Source organism: Pelodiscus sinensis, chromosome 16 (assembly GCF_052426305.1).
Source record: "Pelodiscus sinensis isolate ZL-2025 chromosome 16, ASM5242630v1, whole genome shotgun sequence".
Classification (NCBI taxonomy): Eukaryota; Metazoa; Chordata; order Testudines; family Trionychidae; genus Pelodiscus; species Pelodiscus sinensis.
In genome coordinates, this window is record NC_143067.1 from 11,398,340 (window position 1) to 11,426,148 (window position 27,809).

The 27,809-nt window shown below is 41.9% G+C and overlaps 1 protein-coding gene across 1 annotated transcript in view; it reads right to left on the bottom strand.

Moving 5' to 3' along the window:
• Positions 1-27,809, bottom strand: part of SPOCK1 (SPARC (osteonectin), cwcv and kazal like domains proteoglycan 1) — a 635,081-nt gene that overhangs the window by 389,563 nt on the left and 217,709 nt on the right. Inside the window, exon 3 of the mRNA XM_075900445.2 lies at positions 21,425-21,470. Coding sequence (XP_075756560.1) covers positions 21,425-21,470 — 46 coding nt within the window. The remainder of the gene's footprint in view (positions 1-21,424; positions 21,471-27,809) is intronic.

Below are 27,809 nucleotides of genomic sequence, written 5' to 3' on the forward strand. Positions count from 1 at the left end.
ATATTGTCTAGTAGCATTAGCAACACATCCACTGCTTGCTGGGCTCTTAGAAGACATTTAGTCCCATAAATTAGAGCTAAACTTTATCAGATTGCGAGAAACATGGCCACACCCATGAGAAGTGGGCATTCGGCTAATTAAAATCATGCCGGACCATGAATGTTACTGGACAGAGTGTACCAGACTAGAGAGGTTCAACCTGTAATTGCCAATTCTTCAGATACTAGTTATCCTACATCACTGACAGTGAACTTATTACAGAAATATCTTATTTCAATTGTATCTTTAGTGATTAGCATCAATCATGTATTGAACTGTCCCTTGTGTATTTACAGAAATTATGATACTAAGACTGCAATATGAGATTGCAAATAAAAAAATTGTAAATGGTTAACAATCTCCGTATACTACTTGAACACCCCTTAGTGGCGGGAGATTTCCTGATTATACATATCTGTTTGGGAGGAATGACTTGGGAGCATCAATTGCTAGAAGCTTATCTGAACTCAGCTAGTTACTGGGTTATAAAATAAATATTGTGAACAAAAGGTTTTAAATATAATTTGTTTCGTTATTCATATTTTGCCAATATTTCTCAAGTCGATATTATGCAAAGAAGTAGTTCTTCAGCTTGTAATTTTCAGACTGTTATTCACCTACTTCCCCCTCTCTTCACTGCTTAATTTTATAAAACATTTCATTCTTCAGGCTTCTGGAAAAGCCTCTAAAGACCACTAGTGAGCCAAAGAGGATGGTTAGGGAATTAAGACTTACAGGCAAGGTCCTTCAGAGCAAAGACACATACACTCTCAGACCTACAATATATATGTACTGATTTTTTTCAGTGTTTAAAAAGAAAATGCATCTGCACATTAAAGGTGCCAAATTAAAAATAATTACAGAAGCGTTTATTTATATTCCATTAAATAGTTTCACTGAGATGTGGAATCAATCCTAGGATTGTTTAGCTGTACATTAATTTATCATGGAGTTATGATTATCTGAAATTGAGGCTCTGATGGAGGAAAAGTGTATTACCAACTCAGCTCACAAATTAAAGCTGCCCTAGGATAGCTTACACTGTAGATTTTGTTGTGCTGTCTTGCTCCTCGGAAACAGAGAGCAAAAGTCTTTCATTGTGGACAGTACAGCCTATCCTAATCCATTAATTCCCCTCAGATAACTCCTAAGGTGTCTGAAGGATGGATGTCCTGTTCTCAAAGAGAGAAGACAATTTTCACATAAATTACACAACAAAACAGGATTACTTATCAGCCTCACTTGGGTAAACTGTATGAAATCCTGAGACAGGGCTCTAACTGGTAGGCGAAAAAGGACCGGCTGATCGGTTCTCTTCAGATTGCTCTCCCTCCAGGGCCATTCTTACCCACGCACAGAATATGCAGCTACATGGGACTGGAAAATTTGGGGCATCACTGGGTCTTAATCAGTATTCCCACTAAGATTTTCTATCTGTGAGCAGAGCGAGTTTTGTCTTGTGCACCAATACTGACGTCATGTGTGCTTGTTTGGATGTGCACCATGTGGCACCCAGGAACAAAATTATGTAAGAAAATAATTAAAATTTTGTAAGAAAAAATACTAAAACAAGTGTAGGGGTCAACTGTGGAAGAACTTTGTATGTGCTAGTTTAGGGCTGGTGAGGCCTGCATTCTTTCCCCCTTTCCCTGTTTCTGATGAGCCAGAAGCAAGTCTTTGGGAACATATGCCATTTAAGATAAGCATTGTTGCCAGTATAGCAAGAACAAGTATAAGATAAGGCTAAAGGGCAAGAACGCGTAAACAATTCGGTTTACCCTAACATACTGATCTCGTAAACAAGGCCAAAGAACAAGTAGAACTAGATCAGAACCAGATCGATAACTAACAGCTGAGCCCTACATCAGCATGTAATGAGTAACCCCTGAAAATTTCCAAACTGCAAAACAAGGCAAAGAACTGTATTTAAGGCTGCACCAAAGCACAGCAACTTGGACCTCCCCGACGGGCTTTGGGTACCGGCGCCTCGGGAGCTGAGACAACCTCCCACTTTGTCTGCAGCCTACCCGTGGTTCCAGACTTGCAGGAAGGGACGTAAGACATGCCGCTTCTTTGTTATATTGTTCTTCCAGTTATGGGGCATAGCTGTTAGTTTATTTCCTGACAGCTACTTGTGTTCGATAGATACCTGTGTGGCGTCCTTTGTACTTGAGCCCAGTGTTGGACCTGAGACTTACTCTTGCCAACTACAACAAGGGAAAATTAACAAGATGTGTGACCCTGCACCACCCACCCTGAAAACCACTCACCTTGGCACTCCAGCACCACTCCCACCCAGCCTTGCTCCCACCATTCCTGCATCCATGGGCTCCCCAAAACCTACATCCCCATCTTGTGCACCCTTGGCCCCTAACTTCTGCACAGGGTTCCTTTCATCCCAACCCCTACACTTTCCTCCCAGCTGTGCCCCCAACTCCCTACTTCATATTTTCTGGCTTCTAAGTGCTTAATGTAACTGGAGCAAGTAAAGTTTTCAAAATATGAATTTCAAAAAAGGGGAAAAGTTGAAAATACATGAAATCTTAGCTTTTTAGACAAAATGCATGTACAATTTTAATAGTCTCAAACTAATTTTTGGAAAATTGATGACTGGTAAGGGGAGCATCAGTATGTTGTTCAAAAAGTACACAGACCAAGTAATAATGTGAGCACCTGAAACAAATCTTTACTTTCACCAAAAATAAGCTATTGTTAACTTGTGAAGTAGTGAGCAGCCACTTTTTTAGACCTCTAAGTGTATTTCCCTTTCAGAACGCTAAAGGAAAACATTTATATGTATCACAGATTATCAGGGAGAGATTTCAGATCCGTTTTAGACAAGCATTCAGAAAGCATGTCATGATACTTTTATTCCTGTTGTATTTCCTGCCTACAAGTCCCAAGCTCTAACCAAGAGATGAAACTGCCTCAAAATTAATTTGCCTTTCTGCAACTCATCACCAGTTAGCCATACACATACTGTAACTCATTTCCACATGCACTGAATGTCACTTCTCTTGACCTCTTACTGTGTGGGAAACGTAAGCTCATCACTTGACTGCAGCGAATCATTGGTTAGGATTTTTCTACACACAATACTTCCCTCACTGGAGTCTTGGGCAATGCAGTGTTTGTCTAGGCTTGAAAGAAAGTCACTTTGAGTGTCTGATATGTGAGGGAGCCTGGCTGTGCCCTGCTACTAAATCCTCACAGGGGGGCAGCCGCCCTACAGCCAGCCACAGCATTCCGTCCGCCGGAGCTGGAACTTACTCTTGCCTCCATGCCTCAACTCCACTGGAGTGAAGGGGGGCAGCCACCCGCCACCACACAGTCCAGCCAGAATCCACCAGGCTGCCACCACCACTCACCTTCCATTCCAGCAGTGCAGCTACGCGGCTCTGCAAATGAGATGGGCAGGCCTAAAATTTCTTGTGCGCAGCTGTGCAGGCGCACAGCTTAGCAGGAATCCTGGTCTTAATGTCCACCCACTCCCCTCTTCCCATCCCTATTTCCTGGCTCTGCTTCTTCCGGAGAGGGGCTGGTTAAATTAACACTGAAAAAGCCTGCCAGGCAGATTAGCAGAACATTGAACCTATGAAAAAAAATCAGTCAAGTGGTAATGACGCCATTTAACAGGCATTTGGGGACCCCTGGTATATACTGTCAGTTTTCAAATTTACTGGGTTAGTCTACAGGACCTTACTTTAAAATTTGCTTTAAAACTATTTCGTTAGTGCGTTGCTGAAGATTTTAAAATCGCAGCTCTAAAAAACTGTCCCCACCTGGGGCTGTCGTCGGGGAATGGGGCACCATTATGGGATGTAGGGTCCCATAAATCTTAAGGTCGCCCCTGTCTCCCTCCCATCCACACCCATAACACAATGCATGGAAAGCCCTGTCTTGAGTTGAATGGCATTTTGACAGTAACTGACAATAGGAAGATGTGTACCAAATGAAAGGCAAGATGCATTGACATGCCATAACCAGAATGGAGGGAAGGAATTAAAATGATCAGTGTAGGGATAGAATTTTCCTTACCTAACTAAGGCTATATGACACTGCATGATTATAACAAGAGCAGAAAGAATCCTGCAAATCAAATGTCAGTGGGAAAATGCAAAAGTGGATGAAGTATTGGGTGTGTAACGTCATCTAGCAGAATCAGGAAAGCTGCACTATAGAACATCCATACTCCTGAAATATTTATTCCTGCTCTGAAAGTTAAGTTAGGAGCCATTCTGAAAGGCTGTGTTCAATTTACACTTTTAATTTTTATTTGTGAAAACTGCAAAAGTTATTAACACACCCACCAGGTAACATCCCTGATGAGGCGTGAACGCGAGAAAATATATATTTATTTTAAATGCCCTAATTACAAATCATTGCAGCAGTTTTCAGATGATAAAAATCCATCAATCTCTACTATACAACGACTGAGGACTTCAAAGTTGATAGCTTACTACCCAGATGAAAGGTGAAGTAGGAGAAATAATATGGTTTTACACAATGGCTTTGGAATATATATTTATGCAAATCTGTTTTAGCTGATGAAATAATAATAGAGGGAACAACAGCAATGATCCTGTAAGCTTTTTGGAGACCTGGGTGTTTAGACTTCTGGCAGATGGCTGTTTAATTCATAAATATATGTATAATACAGCATCCACAGATTATTTTTGCCATTTAAGTTAGAAGACAAAACTTGTCTCAACTTGTCTAACTTGCATAAGTAGAGAGTAGGACTTCTATTCGACATAGTCCTCATATAAGCAGATATAAGATTCAGGTTCTCAGGACAGCACTTGTTTCCAGAGATGCTACATTAAAAAGCAAGCCATTAGAAGCCAAAGGGGAAGAGACAGTCAAAACACAGTGCATCAAATTCTGTCAATGCCCCCACAAATCCATATTGTTACATGATTGTAACCAGTACCACCCAGAGGATTCAGGGGGCCTGGGGCAAAGCAATTTCAGGGGCGCCTTCCATAAAAAAAAGTCTCAGACCTCAGACTTCAGACATTCTTGTGGTGGCCCGAGGGGTCCGGTGCCTGGGGCAAATTGCCCCACTTGCCCTCCCCCCCCCCCCGGGCGGCTCTGATTGTAACTGACAGCATAATCTATCCCAAAGTTCTGGACATCTGGGAAAACCTTGTTTGGGATATGCTGTAAAGGGGCTACAGAGCACAGAGTTTTTCTACTGAAGTCATTAAAGTTTCTATTTGTTTTTTCTCCCATCCTTCAATTAGGAACCAATTTGTTTGGAGTACCTTCTTCAGCATTCTTCATGTTCTTTCATGATGAAATGGAAGGGCCTCCAGTAATTAGAACACAATAATTCTATACAGCTACTAACTCACAACTGGAAAAAATATTATTCACACGTGCAATTTACTTGTCTGATGGGCTAATGATCTCAAAACTCACCATACTGCAGTAATTATCTATCACTGTCGTATCTAGGTTTCTAAGCAGCATCATATCTACATCTAAGGCTTTGCCCTAGGCATGTTTGGCCTTAGATACGGCAAACTAAAAGGATGCTCAGTTTAAGTAACATCTTGGGGTCAATTGTAGAAGAATTAAGGGCTAGATCCTGTGAAACAGAGTACCTACAACTGGAGGCTTCAGCACAACTGCTGGCACGTTTAATAAATATACTTCATAGATTTAGAATTAAGACATTTGTTTTTTCCAGAAAAAAACCTGACTACCCTATTTGAGATTCTGTATATTGTACAGGACTGAAACTATCAGGAACACAGAAGTCTACCTTCTTAGAGAATCCAAATTCTGTTGCCATTGAAGTCAATAACATTCTCCAGATCCTCAAGATAAGGCTCATACAGAGTATGCATTTCCCTTTAAATATGCATGAATGCTAGCTGCATATTCAATTTTAGAGACCTCAAAAGCCAATTTGTAACATTATTGACAAAGCAAACAAGAGCATGCTCTCTCTCTGTCCCTCATTCTTCCAGAGTACTGATAAAATTCTAGACAGAGCAACCTATTAACCATCATCTTAATTTAAGAGCATTAGCCACCGTATCATCAGACGGGGATCCTGTCTTCATCTCTTTTGATGTGGTATTTAATTATAATGTTGATTTCAAAGGTATTTAGCACATGAAGTAACACATGAAGGCAACTATACATGTTTTGTGTGTCAGCCTGTGGTGTGTGAACTACTGTAGCTGCTCAGAATATATTTGATGTTGTTTATTCCTTCTGCAGTATTTTGGCTATGGTTCTGTTTATTCCCTTGGCATGTTTTAAAACAGTGCTGATTTACTGATGATTTACGCACGCAATTTGTACACACTTTTCCTATTAATAAATCTCTAAAATAATACAACAGTCAAAAACTAAATTATTCAATCAAAATCTGCCATGTGAGACAAAGTAATGGAAAACGCTTTTTAGGAAACTAACATATTTATGTGCATTGAGATAGGTATGGTACTGAACAGCTCTTGAAAATGGATTTATTCAGGCACCTTTGAAAAACACATCTTAAGCAGAACAGGAAATTACAGATTCAAAAATAATTGTAGGTTCCATGATTTCCAGCCTGCATCGCAATTCTCCTATTATCTTTTCTTTTTCCAAAATGCTCATTAATTCTAGACTACCTTTTTTCCTCTCCAGTGCTGCGGGAAGCCATTTCTGGAGTTGGATTCAGCATTGAGAAACTGGAAAGAGGCTAATACAATTCATTGCAGTTGAAGAGGAGGCAGAATCGATTCACATTTGTAGGCGCAAGGATCTAGTGAGCACATATTCACCTCGGTGGGCTCAATGGACTGTGAAACTCCCAAGCTATGCAGCAGTAGAGGCTGCGCTTTATTCTGAGGAGGTGTTCTCCTCCGACGAAGTGAGGGCATATTGCCAGAACAGTCTTCCATGACTGCACAGGGAGAGCTCTGGGGAATGATGAAGCAGTCGTGTTACTCCAGTCTGCACAAATGGATCTGAGATCAGAGGGCTGGGGTCACAGACCTTTGATCTGCGCACAGAGGAAGACCTCTACACATGGATCACAGAAGGGAAGCTTTGTGGTAAAATCCACACGTCCCTTGGATCTCACCGAACAGTGTGTGGGCTTGTGAATCAAAGGGGTTAGGGAGAATGGGCGTGCTGGGGTATGCACAAAGTGCCCCATTAGTCATAATAACATAAGAACGGCCATACTGGGTCAGAACCAAAGGTCCATCCAGCCCAGTATCCTGTCTGCCGACAGTGGCCAATGCCAAGATGCCCCAGAAGGAGTGAACCAAACAGGTAATGATGAAGCAATCTCTTTCCTGCCATCCATCTCCACACTCTGACAAACAGAGGCTAGGACACCGTTCCATACCCTTTCTGGCTAATAGCTATTAAAGGACTTAACCTCCATTATTTTATCTAGTTCTCTTTTAAATCCTGATAGAGATGCAGCCGTGTTATCTGGTCTAGCTGAAACAAAAGACAGGACTATGCAGCACTTTAAAGACTAACAAGATGGCTTATTAGGTGATGAGCTGTCGTGGGCCACGAAATCTCATCACCTAATAAACCATCTTGTTAGTCTTTAAAGTGCTGCATAGTCCTGTCTTCTGTTTCTTTTAAACCCTGTTATAGACCTAGCCTTCACAATCTCCTCAGGCAAGGAGTTCCACAGGTTGATTGTGCACTGTGTGAGGAAGAACTTTCTTTTATTTATTTTATACCTGCTGCCTATTAATTTCATTTGGTGGTCCTGTTTAAACATTGAACTGGAAGGATACAGGAATTTCTAGGCCATATTATTTTTCTGCCAGGTCTCTCCCAGGTGGGTGGATGGGGAGCACCTCAAAACAGCTGTTGGATGGCATGGTTCCACAAGAGCTGGGAGCCCGGGTGTCATACAAACAGAGCACTTGAATTGATGTGACAAAAGGGACTCAAGAGTGCTGCAGCCCACAGCCAGGCCCTACGGCTCAGACAGCAGAGCCTCAGCATGTATCACTGGCTTCTCGGCATGCTTGCAACAGATCTCTCTCATGTGATTCTATCCGCCTGCTGCATTCTTTATCACCAATGCAACATCAGAGTGTGTGCATACTGAAGGACAGGGGAGGTGGAATGGAATAGAGGCACAAAACTGCAAGTTGGGTTTGATCCCAAGGATTTATGGAGTTCAGAAGCTGGTCAAAGGGCCTGTTCCTGCAGTGGTAAGACACATCCTGGTGCCTAATAGAACGGGGCGCAAATACCCACAAAGAAGCCCACAGAAATTTTCTAGACTTTTGCCTCACAGAAAGATCCTCCTTAACGTACAGAGGAGACAGTGGGGCTCTGCATGTGGCCCAGGGTGCTGATAATTATTTAAAATGAACCCACAATAGGGTGAAACCAGCTCTCAGAAAGTCAGTGAAGGAATCCACCTGGACCAGAAAGACCCTCTTCCAGGTTTCTCTCAGGAGGAATAGGGCATATTTGCTGAGAAAGGAGAAGTGATTTTAGAGGCAATTTGGAGTTGGCGGGGGCGTGGGGGGGGGGGGGAGACCCCAGACTGCTTACTCTGGTTTTAGGGCCCAAGACAAAGATTAGAATAGCAGGGTGTACATTTTTCTACCATAGTGATAGAGATGTAGCCGTGTTAGTCTGGGGTAGCTGAAGCAAAATGCAGGACAATGTAGCACTTTAAAGACTAACAAGATGGTTTATTAGGTGATGAGCTTTCGTGGGCCAGACCCACTTCCTCAGATCAAATAGTGGAAGAAAGTAGTCACAACCATATACACCAAAGGATACAATTAAAAAAAATGAACAAATATGAAAAGGACAAATCACATTGCAGAACAGGAGGGGGATGCGGGGGGGGGGGGGGGGGGGGAGGAAGGAATTTAAGTGTGTGTGAATTGATGATATTAGAGGTAGGGAGAATGGGATGTTTGTGAGTTAATGGTATTAGAGGTGATAATTGGGGAAACTATCTTGGTAATGGGTGAGATAGTTCAAATGTTTGTTGAGTCCTTTTTTTCTACCAGGTCTCCTTCGGGTGGGCGAGTATGGAGAACCCCAGAAGAGCTCCAAGAACTGGAAGCCTGGGTGTAAGTATGAACAGAGCACTTGAATTGGTGTGATCGAAGGGAGTCGGGAGTGCTGCTTTCTTGATCCACGAGGAGGGAAATTATCTACTGATGGTGCCCCCTGTCTTCTTTGTCTCAACTCAGAAGGAGGCAGAATGAGAAATGCAGTTCAACCAGGCACATCCTCTCCCTCAATCCATGAAATTAAAGAGCTTTGCCTCAATAAAAAGTTGGGTTTTAAATCTAACATGAGGGAGATCTGACAGTTCTTGAAATTCTATAAGCTCCTGCATCTACGAAACTCAGCATATTGCTAAGTACAAGCAGAATATTTCCACTTCTTGTGCCTTTCTTCTGGCTTGTTACTGGGAACAGTAATGATGACTGACTAGCCCTCAAGATTTTGAATTCAAAGCATATGTATTTTCAGTCAAAAGTGTATCCCATTATTCCCACGGTTTCTCTCCTTTGGGTAATGCTGCCTTAAAAAAAGGCCATGTGACAAATAAATTCTACACCATTTCTAATCATTTCAACAACTTTAAACCCATCAAAATTATTTGTCATTTGTGCATATTACCAGAGAAATTAATAACATCTGTTTGCCTATCTAGGAATTTAGGAGAGCTATTAAGAATAGAAGTGGCTCTCAGCAGACATAAAGAAAGCTCCCAGGGATTTATTTTGTTTGTTTTTTATTTAACAGCTTTCACTCATAATATTGAATAAACTCTTAATGAGTTAATATACTGGCATAGGCAATTAGGTCTCCTTTAATACACACATTTCATTGTTAAATGGAAACCTTAGAAAAGAGAGTATTATTGTTTTTTTTTTTTTATATTCTTCCCCCTTACATGCAGCCTACTGGAAAGGCAGGTTAAGCAAGATCTGTCAACTGCTTAGGAAAGTTCCCGAGACCTTGGCAAAAAGAAAGTCTTTGATTTATTTTTTAAAAACCTGACTAAACCTTCCCCTTATGCTCTCCTGCTTCCTACCATCTGAATCCTCAATAGAATCAAGTTCAGTAATAATGGGTAACAATCATTTTTAGGCTCCAGGTTCTCCATGTTTCTACAGTTCCAACTGCTTGTCACAGGATGGCACAGTTGGTAGCACTCTGACCTTTGAACTAGCTTTTCATTGGTTCATGACTGGGGGTACGTCTAGACTACATGCCTCTGTCGCCAGAGGCATGTAGATTAGGCTACCAGGCATAGGAAAATGAAGCGGCAATTTAAATAATTGCCGCTTCATTTAAATTTACATGGCTGCTGCGCTGAGCCGATCAGCTGTTTGTCGGATCAGCGCAGTAGTCTGGACGCACGGGTGTCGACATCAAAGGCATTTGTCGACCACCCAGGTAAACCTCATCCCAGGAGGCTTACCTGGGAGGTCGACAAATGCCTTTGATGTCGACACCCGCGCGTCCAGACTACAGCGCTGAGCCGACAAACAGCTGATCGGCTCAGCGCAGCAGCCATGTAAATTTAAATGAAGCTGCAATTATTTAAATCACCGCTTCATTTTTCTATCCCTGGTAGCCTAATCTACATGCCTCTGGTGACAGAGGCATGTAGTCTAGACGTACCCTAATATAGAAATCTGAACAAGTAGAAGAGCTAAAAATGAATACCTATCATTGAAGGACACTATTAGATGGTGTTGAGGTACTATAGCAGCCTTCATTTGAATGGCATTTCAAGCAAAGCTTCTTTGTATCCATCTAAGGCCAGGTCTACATTAGACCGGGAAGCTTGGCTTAAGGTATGCAACTCCAGCTATGTAGAATACTAAGTTGGAGTCTTCTTACCTTAAGCTGAACGTGGCACCGTCTCCATAGCAGAAGGCCGATGGAAGCAAATGCTCTGGAGTTTTTGAGCACCCCAATACCCTGGTGACTATGGCACTCACGTGGGAATTCTTCCATTTTCCCAGGTGAATGCCCTGATGAGCTAAGCCATTTGCTGTTCGGGGGCAGGGGAAATGCCTTCAGATGTTTTTTATTTGTCCCAATGTGGACAGTTTTTGAAATCTCAGAAGGTCTCATGGGGTTGGGAAACATGTTTCCCAGCCAGCTCTCCCTGTGGAGTACTGTATTCATGTGGTATGGAATGAAAGGGAGAAATCATGTGTTTTGTTTTATCAAGCAGCCTATCTGTTTAAAAAAAAATAAAGCCTTGTGTGTGTTTGGGGAGCTCTTGAAAAACCGCATAAGAGATTTAGAAGCACACAATTTTGAATGGGACTTGTGCTCCTAAATCCTTTGTGCTTTTGAACAGCCCTTGTGATCCTCTGTGGTTCTTAAAGAAGAAAAACAAAAATGTACATTGCAGATGCACTCTCTTCTCTGCGTGTGTCTGCTGTGCAGTGTTATTGGGATAGCTGGCTGGGGGCAGAAATATGAATGATCTGAAAGAATTCGAAATTACACCAGGTTGCATTCAAGTGATTCAAACAGACAACACAGATCTGTTACAGGCTTCTGTCTGTCTAGCCAGGGAAGAGGTCATTTCTCTTGCATGGCACAACCTCTCTCTAGAATATGCAAAGGTTAGAAGGGGGAGTAACATAGGGTAAGCCTTATCTACAGCACTTAATTGGTGCAATAGGCACTGGCTCTCTGTTACACTGGCAGAATTAATGCAAAAAAAAGTTCCAAAATAAAGAACAGTACTATATTACGTGGGTTTCTTATTGAAAAATTCAAATAGGATTAATAATAAAAACCTACATCTTTTACATCAGTAGCTTTCAAAGGTAATAAGCATCACTGCCCCCCTTTTGAGGGGGAAACAGAGGCAGAGAGGTTTATAGTGATTTGCACAAGGTCACACAGCTGGCCAGTGACCAAGCCGGGAGTAAGACCTAGTTGTCTTAAGTCCCAGTCCAGTTCACTTTCAACTAGGCAATGCTGCCTCGCTTAGTTAGAAAGGAGTTGCTTAGATCAATTACATGCACATGTACTCCAAGGCTGTTATTTCTCCTCCTGGCATGAGGACAAGACATTCATCGGCTGGAGTTGTGAATAATTTTTAAGCTAAATATGCTGAGATGATCATCTGTATAGTGTATGAATCTATTGGCCATGTCATATGTAGTTTTCCCAAAAGATAAGGAAAAGAGAAAAGTAAAAACTTACACTGACTTAAAATGCAGTACTTGGATATCGACAAGATTAAACCTTGGTCAAAGCTAAAAGTATTTGAAGAACAAGTGTTGACATAAAAAGAAATGAATGTGCTCTCTCTTCATATGCACATAATCCACCAAAGTCTTGTTGTCTAGCAGTTTCCAAACAAGGGAAAAGGATCAGTAAGAAGGATTTATTTTAAAGTTTGAAGGATTGCGAGTAATAGCGATACCATTTATTTTTTAAAATTGTCTTTCTTTTGGACTTTACCCTGAAATTAAACTCCATAAAGTTCATGTCAGCATTCCATTGTTAACAAGCTCTCCTGCCCCTATGGGCAGGACCAAATCTACTGTAATTATGGAGACAGAAAAGCTATTATTTTCTATTTCTTGGGAGGTCTGGAGAATTCTCAGACCCTTGGGTTTAGCTAGCCTATCAGATTCCCTGATTAGGAGCCTCAGCCTGATCTCACTGAAGTCAGTGGGAGTTTTGTCATCGACTTAGTAGGAGCTGGATTGGCTCATTATGAATGATTATAATTTTGATACTGTGTTTTTGGCTTGTATATCATCACAGAATTCTTAGCTAAGTTGCAGTGTCAGTACCTTTATATTGAGACAAACATAAGGTTGACTTTGAAAGACTTTGAAGAAGTGGGTCTGCCCCACGAAAGATCATCACCTAATAAACTATCTTGTTAGTCTTTAAGGTGCTACATATTTTTTTCCTTTTGTTTTACCAAGATCAGACTAACACGGTTACCTCTCCATTACTATTTGAAATCCATGTGAGACTTGGGTAGAGCAGGAGTTTAGGAGTAGTTGCGGATGTTCTGCACTTGTGAAGACTTAGTCCTACAAAAGCCCATGGAGCAGTAACAGTTTACTGCTACAAACACACACCTACACACACACACACACACTCTAGATTAACTTTAAATTATCAGCTGGCATAAAGCAGCATGGCTCCACCATCTGGTCATATTTGTGTGTTTTAGCAAAGGCCAGGACATTTAAAAAAATTTTTTTTTAAAGGCATTGGCTTAGAAGAGGGATATTACTTCTAAAGCCTTGTCTTCATTCCAAGAAAGATCGACACTACCATGTTTGGTATTTTTGTTGAAACCATCTGGAAACCCTATTTGCTAGTCAGCTGGGCAAAACTGGCTAAACCAATTACAACAGGGCTCAAGGATCTGCACCAGCTTCCCATGCATTTCCACGTATAATATACGGTGTTAATTTGAACAATAAGCATCACAACTGCGATCCATTGGCTTAATCACATGGACACTGGAGGCAGATCTTTCTCTATGAGGGGCCTATAAGTTTTGCCTTGCTTCATGAGCGGGGTAATTGTTTGACCATCCCATCAAGGCTAATTTATTTTCCCAAGGAATTTTTGTGATGGAGAAATTAATAGCTTAATATATATATGCAGGCCCACCAACAGGGTTGGCAAAGAGGGTTGCCTAGCAATTCAAAGGGGCCAGTATGGCGGCAGCAGCGGCTAGAGCCTACAGGCTCTTTAAATCGCCACCAGAGCACTGTGCCACGTGCTCTGTGTGGCTCTAAGGGAGGGGACAGGGGGTGGCGCTGAGGGCTGGCTGCCCTCACCCCCACCCTTCCACCCAAGGCCCACCCCTTCTGGGTATAGAGCTGGGGGGGAGGGCCCACATACACTTTACCCGTTGTCTTTGGAAGCTGCCGGGCCCTCCGCTTACATGACAGAATATGTCCATTTACTTACTGGAGATTGGGGAAAATTGTTTTTATTCTTATATGTCTGTACAGGCAGACTACTGAATGGGTGCGTTTTTCAATAAATATGTTAATATTGAAAGGGATGGAAATTTTGCAAATACTTCACCCCACTCTGACTACTGAAAGCCTAACTGAAGAATGTTAGATAAAAATGAGGAGTCTACATCCATTTTTCTCTTCCAAGAGCAGCCTTAATGATACTCTCAAAGGTAACAACTTCCAGGCACTCTAGCTATACTGTATTTATTGACTCAGAAAGCCTATAAGTTGCCCATCATTTCCCTTGTCCTGTCCTTAGGAAAATGGAACACTTCTGTTAATTGCCTGAGAATCCATTTTTCTTATATAACTTCCCAATTTATGAGGCCCTGCTGCTGAATTGCTCAATCGTTAATTTAAACTATGGATACTAATTATAAGCCACAATACAATAGCCACACTTGGGAGTCTTTGGAAAAGATGTGCAGAGTCACTCCAACAGCCCTGTAAAGGGAACAATGCAGTCACAGGAGGGAGCAGAGAGATTAGCCGTTTGAAAGCAAACCAATTACAAACTCAAAGCAGGGAATGTGACATAATTAAAATTCTAAGAACACAAGGAGATCAGCATCTCAGGAAATGCACCATATGAAAAAGCTTCAAATAATGCTGAGTACAAACAGAAGCATGTCGACTATTTATTTTAAATCAAGTTATATGTAAATACAGAATTTAAAAGAAAAAAAAATCAGCCATGAAATTGTTTTAACAAATTGAGTTCAACTGTGGCTGTGTCTACACTGGCATGAATTTCCGGAACTACTTAAAACGGAATACTATTCCGTTTTCAGTTTTTCCTGAAAAGGAGCGTCTACATTGGCAGGCTGCTTTTCCGGAAAAGCCCTTTTTCCGGAAAAGCGTCTGTGGCCAATGTAGACCCGCTTTTCCAGAAAAGAGCCATTTTTGCAATCGGGGCTTTTTTCCGGAAAAGACTACTGGGCTGTCTACACTGGCCTTTTCCGGAACAGTGTTCCGGAATAAGGACTTATGCCCAAGCGGGAGCAGAATAGTTTTTCCGGAATAGCGGCTGATTTTGTACAGTAGAGCATCATTGCTCTTCCGGAAATTCAAGGGCCAGTGTAGACAGCTCGCAGCTTATTCCGGAAAAGCGGCTGATTTTCCGGAATAAATGGCCCAGTGTAGACACAGCCAGAGTGTTCAACAATGTGCCTGCATCCTCTGCTCACACAAATGATTACCGGTACACATCAATCTGCAATCTCACACCTCTGACTGGTCATTTTGTATTCAATGGGAGTGAAATTCACCCTCTACTGGGAGGGCCAACACAAGTTTTGCTCACCACTTAACTTCTACTTAAGTCCCCAAAGTTGGGCTTAGCAATAGTTTTTTTTTTTGGCGGTGGAGGGGGGGAGCTTAATGAATTTTGGTATGCTGTCACAAGCCAGCTCCACACACCCTGGAAGGGGCGGGGCTTGAGGTGGAAGGGGCAGGAATGGTGACTACTCTTTTCTCAGAGTTGTCTGGAGCCAGATGCATTGAATTAAAAACACAGCAAAGGGCTCGCAGCTCCCTGCCCCACCACTAACATGTTGCCTGGCAGCTGCCCTAGATCGCTGTGAGTATTGAAAGGGCTCATGGCTCCGGCCCCTGCCAGGGTAGCGCCATGTTCAGGAAACATGATCCATTTAAATAGGATTCTGCCGACTGAGCCACTGCCTGGAAATTAGGTGGCATGGGCAATAGGATATAAATAGAAAGCAGTCTCTGGGCCAGATCAAAGTGTTAGGTGGGCCAGATCCAGCTCCCAAGCCACAATTTGCCCAGCCCTGGCTTAGCTGGTGCAAACACTTTGGCTACGTCTACACTGGCCCCTTTTCCGGAAGGGGCATGTAAATTTCACGAGTCGTCGTAGGGAAAAGGGCACTTTTTCCGGAGGATCGGGGCCAGTCTAGACGCTCTTTTCCGGCTTTTTTAAAAGCCGGAAAAAAGCGGCGGACATTTTTATTTAAATGCCGCGGGGGATATTTAAATCCCCCGCGGATTTCCCTACGACGACTTGTGAAATTTACATGCCCCTTCCGGAAAAGGGGCCAGTGTAGACGTAGCCTTTGTGCTGAATCTTCTACAGAGGGGTGAATTTCACCAGTATTTGTAGTGATTGGGTGTATAATTAGGCATTACTAAAATGTGGCCCTAATATTGCATCTGGAAAGCAAGAGAGAATAAATTCTAGGACACAAAAGTACTGGGAGACACACACGTGCTGATTCATGAAGTTCTTCAGTTTAAGAGATAGGATATCCAGTAATGAATCAATACTAGTCAGAGAATCCTGCATAATGTGGCCAGGAAAACTTGGCTTCTGAACAAGTTAATGATTTAACTGAGATTTCACAGCTGAAATACATTTGAGCTGATTTTCCTATCAGGTGCTCGACAGGCAGCAATTGAAGTTTCACATTGCACTGTAAGCTGGAAAAGGGTGCAGCTGGCAGAAAAACAGTGTCTCTATGTAACAGATATCAGGACATGCTGTGATGGGTTCCCCGCAGATTACCACCTAGAACTGGGGTAACGCTGAACTCCCGCAACCCACTAGTCTGGGTTCCCCTTTACACTGTATTGCTGTGACAAGTGGAAAACCCCTCTCCAGGCATCAGCCTGTATATACATACAGGTAGGGACATGCCCAGCTGCAATTACATGCAGGATCTTTGATCAGCCCCTACATGGGAAGGCTACAGCTAGCCCAGCTACCAGTTTCTTGGGTACACACTCTCTCTAGAGTATTACACCTAAAATGATACCAGCTTGCATCGGACTGGCAACTGTACAGTGCAAGCTCATGAAATTCGCCCCCACCTCTCAAGTGGAGAGGAAGATGCAGCAGCCTTTTGCCCAAGTGATGGTTCCTGCACACTTGTATAGATAAAACAAAAATAAGTTGATTCAAAATAATCTTTCTTTTATAGTTAAAGTGATAGAAACAGATCAAAGCAGATTATCTAGCAATTAATCAAAAAGCTCAAACTAAACTTAATCTACTACACAGACTGGCTATGAGTAGCAGATTCTCACCCTAAGAAATTATACAAGAAAGCTACAGATTCTTATGGGGCAAGCCACACTTGCTTACAGACTGGAATTCCCAGGTGTTTCATTTACAGGCAGTCCCCGAGTTACGCGGAGTTACGAACGGGGTTTGCTCCGCGTCTTCCTGGTCTGCTGGTCTCCAGCAGACCAGGGAGATGGGGAGCAAAGCCTCTGAGGACACCGGCAGCGGGACAGCCGCGGCGCATCTGGGCTGTCCCGCTGCCCCCGTGCTCCGCGGCTTTGCTCCAGACGCCTGTGATACAGTAGCTGGGGTGCTGCCGGTTGGTCCCGCAGCGCCGCTCTGGGCGCTACTGGACCAATCCGGCAGCACCCCAGCTGCTCTGCCTCAGGCGTCCTGATTCAGCCACTGCTGGTCAGTTTCAGCCGCGGCTGAATCAGGACGCCTGGGGCAGAGCAGCTGGGGTGCTGCTGGGTTGGTCCAGTAGCGCCGAGGAGCGGTGCTACTGGAGCAACCCAGCAGCACCCCAGCTGCTCTGCCCCAGGCGTCCCCAAGTCAGCCGCTGCTGAAACTGACCAGCGCTGACTACAAGAAGCTCCAGGCAGAGTTGCTCTGCCCCGGGCTTCCTGGAATCAGCCACTGGTCAGTTTCAGCAGCGGCTGAATCTGGACGCCAGTTCCGACTTACATACAGATTCAACTTAAGAACAAACCTACAGTCCCTATCTTGTACGTAACCTGGGGACTGCCTTTACAGGCTAGAAAACCTGTTAGCCTCACTCCAGCACTTCCCCCAGTTCAGTCTTTGTTCCTCAGGAGTCCAAAGAACACCAGATGACATCACTCCCTGCCTTATATAGCTTTTGCATCTGGCGGGAACCGTCTTTTTCAGAGATTGGTTCCCAGATCAGTCTGTGAAAAACACTGACATTTGAAGATGGAGTCTAAAGACATGTGGTCACATCACATGTCTTTGGAGAGTCATAAAAGCTGTTACTGGAGATTGTCTGTAGCATTCTCAGGAAGGTTCCTCAGGTTGGAGATGAGCTTTTTCTCTGGCCTATTGTTCTTCCTAATGGCTCATTGCCCCGATTAGCAAGCCTTCCTCACTCAACTATCTAGAATAAAAGTATCTTGTCTATGGGTGTTCCCCAGGTGCAACTACAGTTTGAAATACACAAATTAGGGATGTAAGTGACTAGTCGGGTAGTTGACTATCCAATAAGCATAGAGTCACAACTGAACTAGTCGCTTCTCCCCCGCTTTGCTGCCTCTATCAGGAGCTGGTGGGGGAGATGGCTTAAAAGCTGTTCCCCCCAGCACCATCTTTGTGGAGGGACAGAAGAGTGAGAGGCTCAGCAGAGGATCAGGCACAAGCCAGGACTCAGCTGTCCCAGCTCATGTCTGGTCCCCCGCTGCAACTCTGCCTTTTAACTGTAGTAAGAGTCACCCGGCTAACCGCACTGTGGCTCACTACCAAGGTAAAAGGGAACCTTCTGCTCTTAAGTGCACAGTGATGGCCTATTATCAATTTGCATTACTTTCATGACTGCCTTGAAGACAAATGGATTATTATAGTTTCTTTGTTTCCACTGCCCTTTCCTGGACTGACATCAACTGTCAAGCACAACACACCTGAGAATATCACGGTGTTTAGTGTGTCCACTGACATTCGGCTGTGATCCCCAGGACAAATGTCTTCCACTCCCTGGCCTACTCCCTGAAGAGTGCATTTCTGTCTCCAAAATGTCAGCATGTCATCCGTGAGAACATTCTGTAGGGCATCACTGCTCCACATGCTCTTCTAGCAAGACATTCAGGTGCTTTTTCCAGTTGCTTCTAGTCAATCACGCTGGCTATATTACATAGAAAACTTGTGTTTCTTTTTTCCTATCCCAGGAGGCGCTCTCATATACATTGGGCCCCTGAGATTGTTGACCTGCTTATTGTTACCAGGGTCGGTGGCACAATATCTTTTGTCACAGGCCTGTCAGACTCTGACTGCACATTCCTGGTGCTGCTCTGTACTAGTTGGCTCCTTCATCCTTGCTGAATCTGACTTATTTCGATACACAGCAGGGAAGACAGCGGTATGTTGATCACATCCTTCCTTTCAGAACATTTTCTTTACCCTTGCAGTACCACTATGATTCAGTTGCTAATACTTCCCTATGGGGGATGGGTCATGTTTTCAAGTCCAAACGAAGATTTTGGCTGTCTAGACTACACATCTCTGTCGACAGAGATGTAGATTAGACATGTCGAAATTTCTAATAAAGCAGGGATTTAAATATCCCGTGCTTCATTAGCATAAACATGGCCACCGCTTTTTTTCGAAACTGAGGTTTTTTTCGAAAAAACTGCAGTCTAGGCGTGGATCTATCAAAAATAAACCCTTTTTGGACAGATCCTGTAAACCTCATTTTTTGAGGAATACAGGATCTGTCCAAAAAGGGTTTATTTGTGACAGATCCGTGTCTGGAGTGTCCGTTTTTGGTTTTTTTTTGAAAAAGCTCCATTTTAAAAAAAAGCAGCAGCTGTGTTTATGCTAATAAAGCACGGGATATTTAAATCCCTGCTTCATTAGCAATTTTGATGTGCTTGATTTGCATCCCTCTGTCGACAGAGGGATGCAGTCTAGACATAGCCATTGTCATTCATAACCCTTGCTGAGAGCTGCAATGCAGGGTACTAAGGGATGGTGAATTGACAGAGGTTCCTGGGTCAGATAAGACACTATCCTAAGGTTTGGCTGTGCACATAAATATTTTGATACATAACTCAGTTTTCACAGTATCTGATACTACATATTGAAATATCAAAGGTGAATAAAATTTATCAGGAAACAGAGATTCCTTTTCTTCAGCTTGCATGTTGAATTAATGTTGCTTTTGCCTGTTAAGCTGAATGCAAGAAGTGTGTTTCCTCAATTGAATACTAGAATTCAGTCATCTTGTGATCTCCTTGTTTATTCCCTTGTATTATTACAACATATATGTTCTCTCTCTCAGCTGTTATAGGTCTTATCTACATGGGGAAATTTAGTGTCGTAATTATACCAATGCCTCATGCCTCCTTCTATGGACACACTTATTACAGAATAGAAATATGCACATGGAGAGTTACACCAGTGTGGCTCTAGTCAGTGGTATCTGTGACAATTTGGGGAGTCTGTCGGTTTCACTTCTGAACAGTGGATAATTGGATTATACTGTATTGGATGTGGATCCACCATGAGTTAGCAGGGCTGTGTGAAGTCCCTTCCAGGCCAAAGAAAATGGCACTCCATGTCATCTATTCAAAATACAAACACCTCGGTATAATGGCTTTGTTGAAGCTGGGAGAGGACACTTGTTCCCCTTGTCTGAAGGGAGGCACATTCGAGAGACGTGGAAAAATACCAAAAGGCTGATAAAAGAAGCAGGTGACCCCAGTAGGAGTCTATAAACCTGTGTCATTGTCTGTAAGAGCGTTCGCCTGCCAATAATGCAAACGTGTCTCATTGGGGTGGAACGCCTCCTGACGTTCAGCAACTCGGCTGTGTCAATGCGGCCATGTTGCTAAAAGCTGTGTAGTGTAGAAAGGACCTGAGCCAACAGCAGATATACAACACCACCTTGACCTGAGAACCAATTCTGCAGTCCATTCTCAGCCTTAAAAAGCCACTTAATGCAAGTAATGGGTACTTAAGTGTTATACAATAAAACAATTTAAGATGCAAAAATACCTGTTCAAATCCGTTTTCAACAACCGTTAATGTATGTTAAGTAACTCATTTTAAAGATGGCATTATTAGATCTTGACTAACAGTTACACCGTGTCTAAGTAGACACATTACCCCAAATGCAAATAGGAATACAAGAGTGCTGAAAAAGTACAGTTGAAAAATACAAGGCTAGGTCAAACCCACAGACAGGTAATGAGTGTGGGGGAGCATGTGGGGTCACATGCCTCTCTAGATTATAACTGATGAAGCTGGGTGTTCTCACTCTGTCCCCTCTGCCCCACAGTTACAGGTATCTCTGCCCCCCAGATTTAAATAACCCCTAATTTTGAATCGATTAGTCATGGCACAGCCAGAAAGAAAGAAAGAAAGAAAGAAAGAAAGAAAGAAAGAAAGAAAGAAAGAAAGAAAGAAAGAAAGAAAGAAAGAAAGAAAGAAAGAAAGAAAGAAAGAAAGAAAGAAAGAAAGAAAGAAAGAAAGAAAGAAAGAAAGAAAGAAAGAAAGAAAGAAAGAAAGAAAGAAAGAAAGAAAGAAAGAAAGAAAGAAAGAAAGAAAGAAAAGAAAAGAAAAGAAAAGAAAAGAAAAGAAAAGAAAAGAAAAGAAAAGAAAAGAAAATGTTTTAGCAGAGCATATCCAATAAAATTACTGTTTTTACCTTGATCAAATGGTTTGTTTGGGTTCCAGTTTCTGAAATAATCATCCTAAATGGGAGGAAAAATAGGAAATTTAGAGAAAATGTAAGCAGTCTTTTTCTTTTTTAAAAAACAGTTTTACGAACAATATTGGCCTTCTCATTGCTCCCTGAAAATGAAATAAAAATGATCTAGCTAAACCCATTAACATGATACAGCATAAGATACAGCGACCTTTAATAACTCCATTCATCTGAAAAAGTGGGTTATGCCCACGAAAGCTCATGTTACCATCTTCTTTTTTCATTAGTCACTAAGGTGTTGCAAGACTATTCATTGTTTTTTTAAGTTGAACACCCCTTAGAAAGTTAAAATTCAGAAAAGTTTTCAGGGTACAGCATGTCACTTCAGTGCTCTCTGCCAAAATTGGTTTTTCAAGTCTGGATTTTAAATCAAGTAAGTTCTGTGATCTCCAGATCATTTTCTAGCACCTCACAATGCCACAGAACAACTGGTGGCAATAATGTAGACCATATGTTGTTAGGAGAATACATTAAGTGCCAAATCAGGTTCACATGATTACCCTACGCCAGTGTAAATCCAGAATAATTCCACTGATCTTTGTGCAACTGCTCCAATTTACCATGGTGTAGTACATCACTATTTGACTATAAGCTCTGCCTGGCTCTTACATTGACTGTATCAGTGAGACTCGAAGAGGGTTTTCTATGCCACTCCCTTTGTGCACCCACATATGGGCTAAGAGACTCTGGCCCAAAGCCTGCAAAGACCATAGAGAGTGATGATACCTAGTAGCAGCTTCAGCAATGATGATTATTTATAATTTATTTCATAGGCATCAAAACCATTCTGGGCTTTTTCTTCAAAAGGACAGGATTTGGCACCAAGAATGGAGATTCAGCCTTGCCTTTGAATTCCTTAGCTTTGTTATGTTGAAAATCTTATTTTCAAACAATGTTTTGTAATTGATTCTGCTGTGCTGCTAGATTTACCAAGCATTAATCACTTTTGATTAATGAGATTTTTTTTAAACAGAGTCCTTTCTTCTGGTAGCAGAATATTCTCTTTTTCCTACTTACGGTTTTCTAAGTGTTCATTTTGCTGCTTGTTTTTAAAGTCACAAAAACTGTTTAATAATTCATAGCCCAAGAAAGATTTCTTATTCTGCGGGCATATGGAGGCAGTTCTGTAATCAGGAGTGGAGGATAAACCCGAAGTACAAAATGTGCAGGCACTTGAGAAGGGCTTTAGCTTAACTTCAGTGATACATAAACATTTTACTGAAAACACAACTTGTGCTCAACAAGGTGCAAAATACAGATTTTGTTAAATCTGTGTGTAGTCCATCTTCCAGTACTATTTGTCTCTCATTTTTTTAAAAAAAAGTAAAATAGAAAGATGAAATATTTGTATTTATTTTAGAATGTTCATGTCAAAATATCAGGAAAATGCCCAACAAAAAATAAGAAAAAACTCTGCAAAAGAGAACAAAATCTTTGAGTTGTTTTTGGTATTTTTGTTTTGTTTTGTTTTTAATAAAAGCCCTAATGATTTACAAGAGTAAAGCTTCAGAGAGACAACTGCTCAACTGTGAAGCAAAGCGCTACAAAACAGTTGGACAAAAGAAAAACTTACCACTACGGTTTCAACCCAATGGCACTCACTGAGCAAGGAGCTCGATCAGTAATATTAAGGGTGATTCATGATTCCAATTAATTTCCATGCAGAAGGCCCAGAAAAAAGTTCATGTTACATTTAATTCATACCTGAGATTATGGTTTAAGTGACGCATGGCCTTGGTGTTGATTTTTTGCAGATGGTAGAAAATCACCTTAAACTAATTGATAAATGAATTTTGAAGCCATATTTTTACAACTACCAGACACTTAATATTTCTCACAGTAAATGGCTCTTTTAAGCTGCTGCCTAATTGCTGCTCTTACAACAAACTCCATTACACTGGTATAAGGCTATTTAATGTCTCTTGTACAATGGTGGGGAACCTTTTTCTGGGTCGGGGGAAGGGGGCATTCCTGCTCTTGCATAAAGAGGCATCAAACTGTGCAGAAATGTAGGTGATCGTTCTCTGTGGCAAATTGTATCACAGTCTGCCACGGACAGTGATAAAATAAAAATGCAACCGGCAATAAGATTGGTTAAAAAATTACTTCTAAATGCAAAATAATGAACCAAAATGAGACCTGCTGCACAGAAATAGACAGTTATGCAGCTTTTTTAACCAGGATTGCAGTTTGAGGATCAATTTCCGCACCACTGTACAATACCAGTGGAGTCTTTAATGAGATCTATACTTTTCCACAGGGCTAGAAAAGCCTGATCAAGCCCTGCCCTTGATTCTATGCAGCTGTGTAAACCACAGAACTTAAGCTTGCTGTAGGTTTAACAGTGTATTACAGAGTTTGATTATATTTAGGTCTAAACATGCTCTCTGTCGCTGAATGTAATATAGGGCTAATGTGACCACCATCTTCGTCAACACTGGGGGATTAACAGGTGATCTCCAGAAAATGCAATTCTCTATGGCTTGCGTTAAAAAGCTAGACTCTGTACTAAGATTGCCATCCCTGAGGTACAAAAGAACAAAACAACAAGCAGGATATCTGGGATGATCCTGAGTCTGTAAAACTGGACAGTCAGCAGTGTGTGTACAGATTTCGTAAGATAGCTCCTTCAAAAAAAAAATCCTTAGAAAACCTGGACAGATGGCAACCGTACGTAGCTGGAACTGTAAGAGAATTGCAGCTCAGCCACAGAGTAAGTTCCAAGAAACACTCACCAGTGGGTGAAACAAAAGACAGGTCTATGCAGCACTTTAAAGACTAACAAGATGGTTTATTAGGTGATGAGCTTTCGTGCTGCAGAGTCCTGTCTTTTGTTTCATCTAGACCAGACTAACACGGCTGCATCTCTATCACTATTCACCAGTGGGTTGCACTTGAATCTTTAGACACATATCTTTGAACTCTTTATTGGGTTTGCTTTTAAATGTATTGCCAGAATAGCACAATTTGCTGCCTGCAGCAATCTTAATGAATAACCTATCGTCTTTTTAAAAAGCCCAAGCTCTAGTACACTTTAAAGAGGAAAATTTAGATGAAAATGAAAAAAAAATGTTGACAGTTTTCACACAGAAGTTCCACATTCAACACAACATGAAATAGTTCAATTGAGTAAATACGGCTATGGTACCTGATGGGAACTGTATTTTGGGTTTCTCCTTTATATGTTGCATTCCCCGGTCTGCAACATAGCCAAATCAAAACATTTCATTTTGTAGCCAAAATATTTTGGATTTTGACAAAACCCCCACATCTTCCATTTTCCAAGATTTGGTTCTTCAGCAACAACAAAAAATGAAAAATTCTCTTTAGTTAAAAATGCACCCAAAAGAAAATATGTCAACAGAATATTCTGGATGAGCCTTAACAGGCAGGCAAGAACTCTGGACAGTATCAACAACAGAGTTCGCTGTCCCAGTGCAGGAGACTCTTCTGCTTTGACATTATGTCCACATTTGAGCTGGGAGGTGTAATTCTGAGCTTGAATAGATGTACCTGCAATAAGTTTACTTCAGCTCGCCCCTAAAAATAGCATTGTGCACCCCTGGAAGCATAGAGGGTGGCTTGGGCGAGCAGCCTGAATACAGTCTGTGTGGTGAGCAAGACACGAGAAGTCATTCTTCTGCTCTACTCTGCGCTGATTAGGCCTCAGTTGGAGTACTGTGTCCAGTTTCAGGCACCACATTTCAAGAAAGATGTGGAGAAATTGGAGAAGGTCCAGAGAAGAGCAACAAGAATGATGAAAGGTCTAGAGAACATGACCTATGAAGGAAGGCTGAAAGCATTGGGCTTGTTTAGTATGGAAAGGAGAAGACTCAGAGGAGACATGATAGCAGTTTTCAGGTATCTGAAAGAGTGTCACAAGGAGGAGGGAGAAAAATTGTTCTTCCTGGCCTCTGAGGATAGAACAAGAAGCAATGGGCTTAAACTGCAGCAAGGGAGGTTTAGGTTGGACATTAGGAAAAAGTTCCTAACTGTCAGGGTGGTTGAACACTGGAATGGATTGCCTAGAGAGGTTGTGGAATCTCCATCTCTAGAGATATTTAAGAGTAGTTTGGATGGATGTCTATCAGGGATGATCTAGACAGTACTGGGTCCTGCCATGAGGGCAGGGGAATGGACTCGGTAACCTCTCGAGGTCCCTTCCAGTCCTAGTATACTATGATACCTAGGTGGTCGAGTGGAACTGTTCTTGCAGCATGTAGCTACCAGTATTGCAAGGTCTACATGGCTATTTTTAGACACTAGTTCGTGCAGAGCTAGCGCAGGCATGCCTAAGCAAGCTTGCCACCACACCTTCCAACTCAAATGTAGACGTACTCTCAACATGAAGTGGGACCAGAGATGGAGGATGTGTCCATTTCACTCTTAAGGGATCCCAGCTCTCACGCCTACATCTATTCCCCTAGGATTGCTGGAGACAAACCGGTGGGATATCCATAATACTGCCAGGGACTGCCCCTGAAACAAAGGGCCCTCCTTTTCCATTACCTTCCTTCTGTTCCTGTCTCTACTTCTGGCTCCACTTTCCCAAATGCACATACCCTCAGGGCCGGATTAAGCGGGGGGCTAGCCGGGCATTTGCCCGGGGCACCAACCTATGGGGGGCACCTTATGGCAGCTGTAAGGGGCGCCACATGCCCAATTGCAGCTGTAAGGTGCGCAGCGCGCCAGGTGGTGGGTCAGTGCATTTGCTGTGCACCTGGGGGCGGAGCCACGCTGCCCAGGGCGCAGGAATGGCTCGAGCTGGCCCTGCATACCCTTAGACTTCCACATGGAAATGTATCCTGCCTGCCAGCATGTGTGCAACAGTGAATATATCTGCTTCCCCTTTTTGTGCTGGTCAAGGCAAAATTCGGCCTGTAGCTGGCAGAATAACGGATACGAAAATAGGCGTATTTCCATGGAAAGTTTAGTGGAATTTTTTCCTGTCTCCTTTTCATCAATTTCCAAATTTTCTTGGCTCAGAAGATAGATAAGCTGTCAGCTTCCTGTTTCTTCAGGGATTATTAATTTATTCTTTTCGTCAAGAGACCGATCATCTTGTCAAGAGACTGCTCACTGCAACAACAGTAAGTCTAGTCACAAGCCAAAAACTTCCCTGCTTTATTTAACTACATTACAACAGAGCGAGAAGTCGGGGGACAGGAACTCTCACTGACTAACCTGGAAGTAAACGATGGGTAGAACATGGTTCCATCCCATAATATTCTGGGTTACCCAGTTAACCCAATGATAATTCTTTACTACAATTACATTAAACAACTATTTAAAAATAAGGATAATACAAGCCTATTACAAACTGGATGAAACAATTACAAATAAGTCACAATGTTGTTGTTTTTTACCACAGCATTTCCTAACTATATCTCACATCACTTCTGACAGGAGTCATGATCTAAAAATAATATGTCATTTACTCTATATGAATAACTCTGCAGGAAAACACAGGTAATGACTGACAATCAGGCTTACCTTGTAATTAATGAATAAAGAAAGCAATAACTATACCATTCATATGCATTTCATAAATTAAATCTACTGGATGTATAATTGGATGGGAGGGAGAGAAGTAACCTGGGAACTCAAACACATTAACAACCAAGATTGGCAGTTTAGAATAAAATATACATTGTATTGTTACAAATTCTAGACTTTCATTCTGTTGCTATTTACAATTTAAAAGTAAAAAACCTACCTCAACTTCCTGAGTACGTAAGCATTATAAATGAGAAAAAAATAAATAAATAAAAGAATGAAATCAAACAATGCAAAATAATATTAACATTTCCTACTCCCCATGCCCCAGCACATTTTAACTTTATAATTACCAGGTTCAGGAAACCTTATTCTTCAAATGACATCTGCATATTTAGCCTTTTTGACAAGCTACTAATATCCCTTGCCAGTCAAAATTTAGATATGTTGTCAGCTGAGCTAATGACCACTGGCAAATAAGTTATTTGTCCCCAAAAAGACTGTAAACCCAAAGAGCCATTTCCTTTTGGCTGAAATAAAAAAAAGGCCTGGGTGTTTCTTCTCCATGTAACACAGATGAAAATAGATTGCTTTAAACTGTTTTTATTCAACATCTTAACAATTTACAATATATTTGACAAATGATAGGTTCAGTACTAAAAGCAAAACTGAGCATATTTCTGTTGTTTAATGAGAACAGAATTCTATGAGGTCGTGAACGTACAACAGATGGTATTTTTTTACTGCAATATTTTTGTAATAGGACAATTCTGTTCTCAAAGTCTGTGTTCATCTTCACTTTCACCACATTAAAGTATCCTGCCAGGCA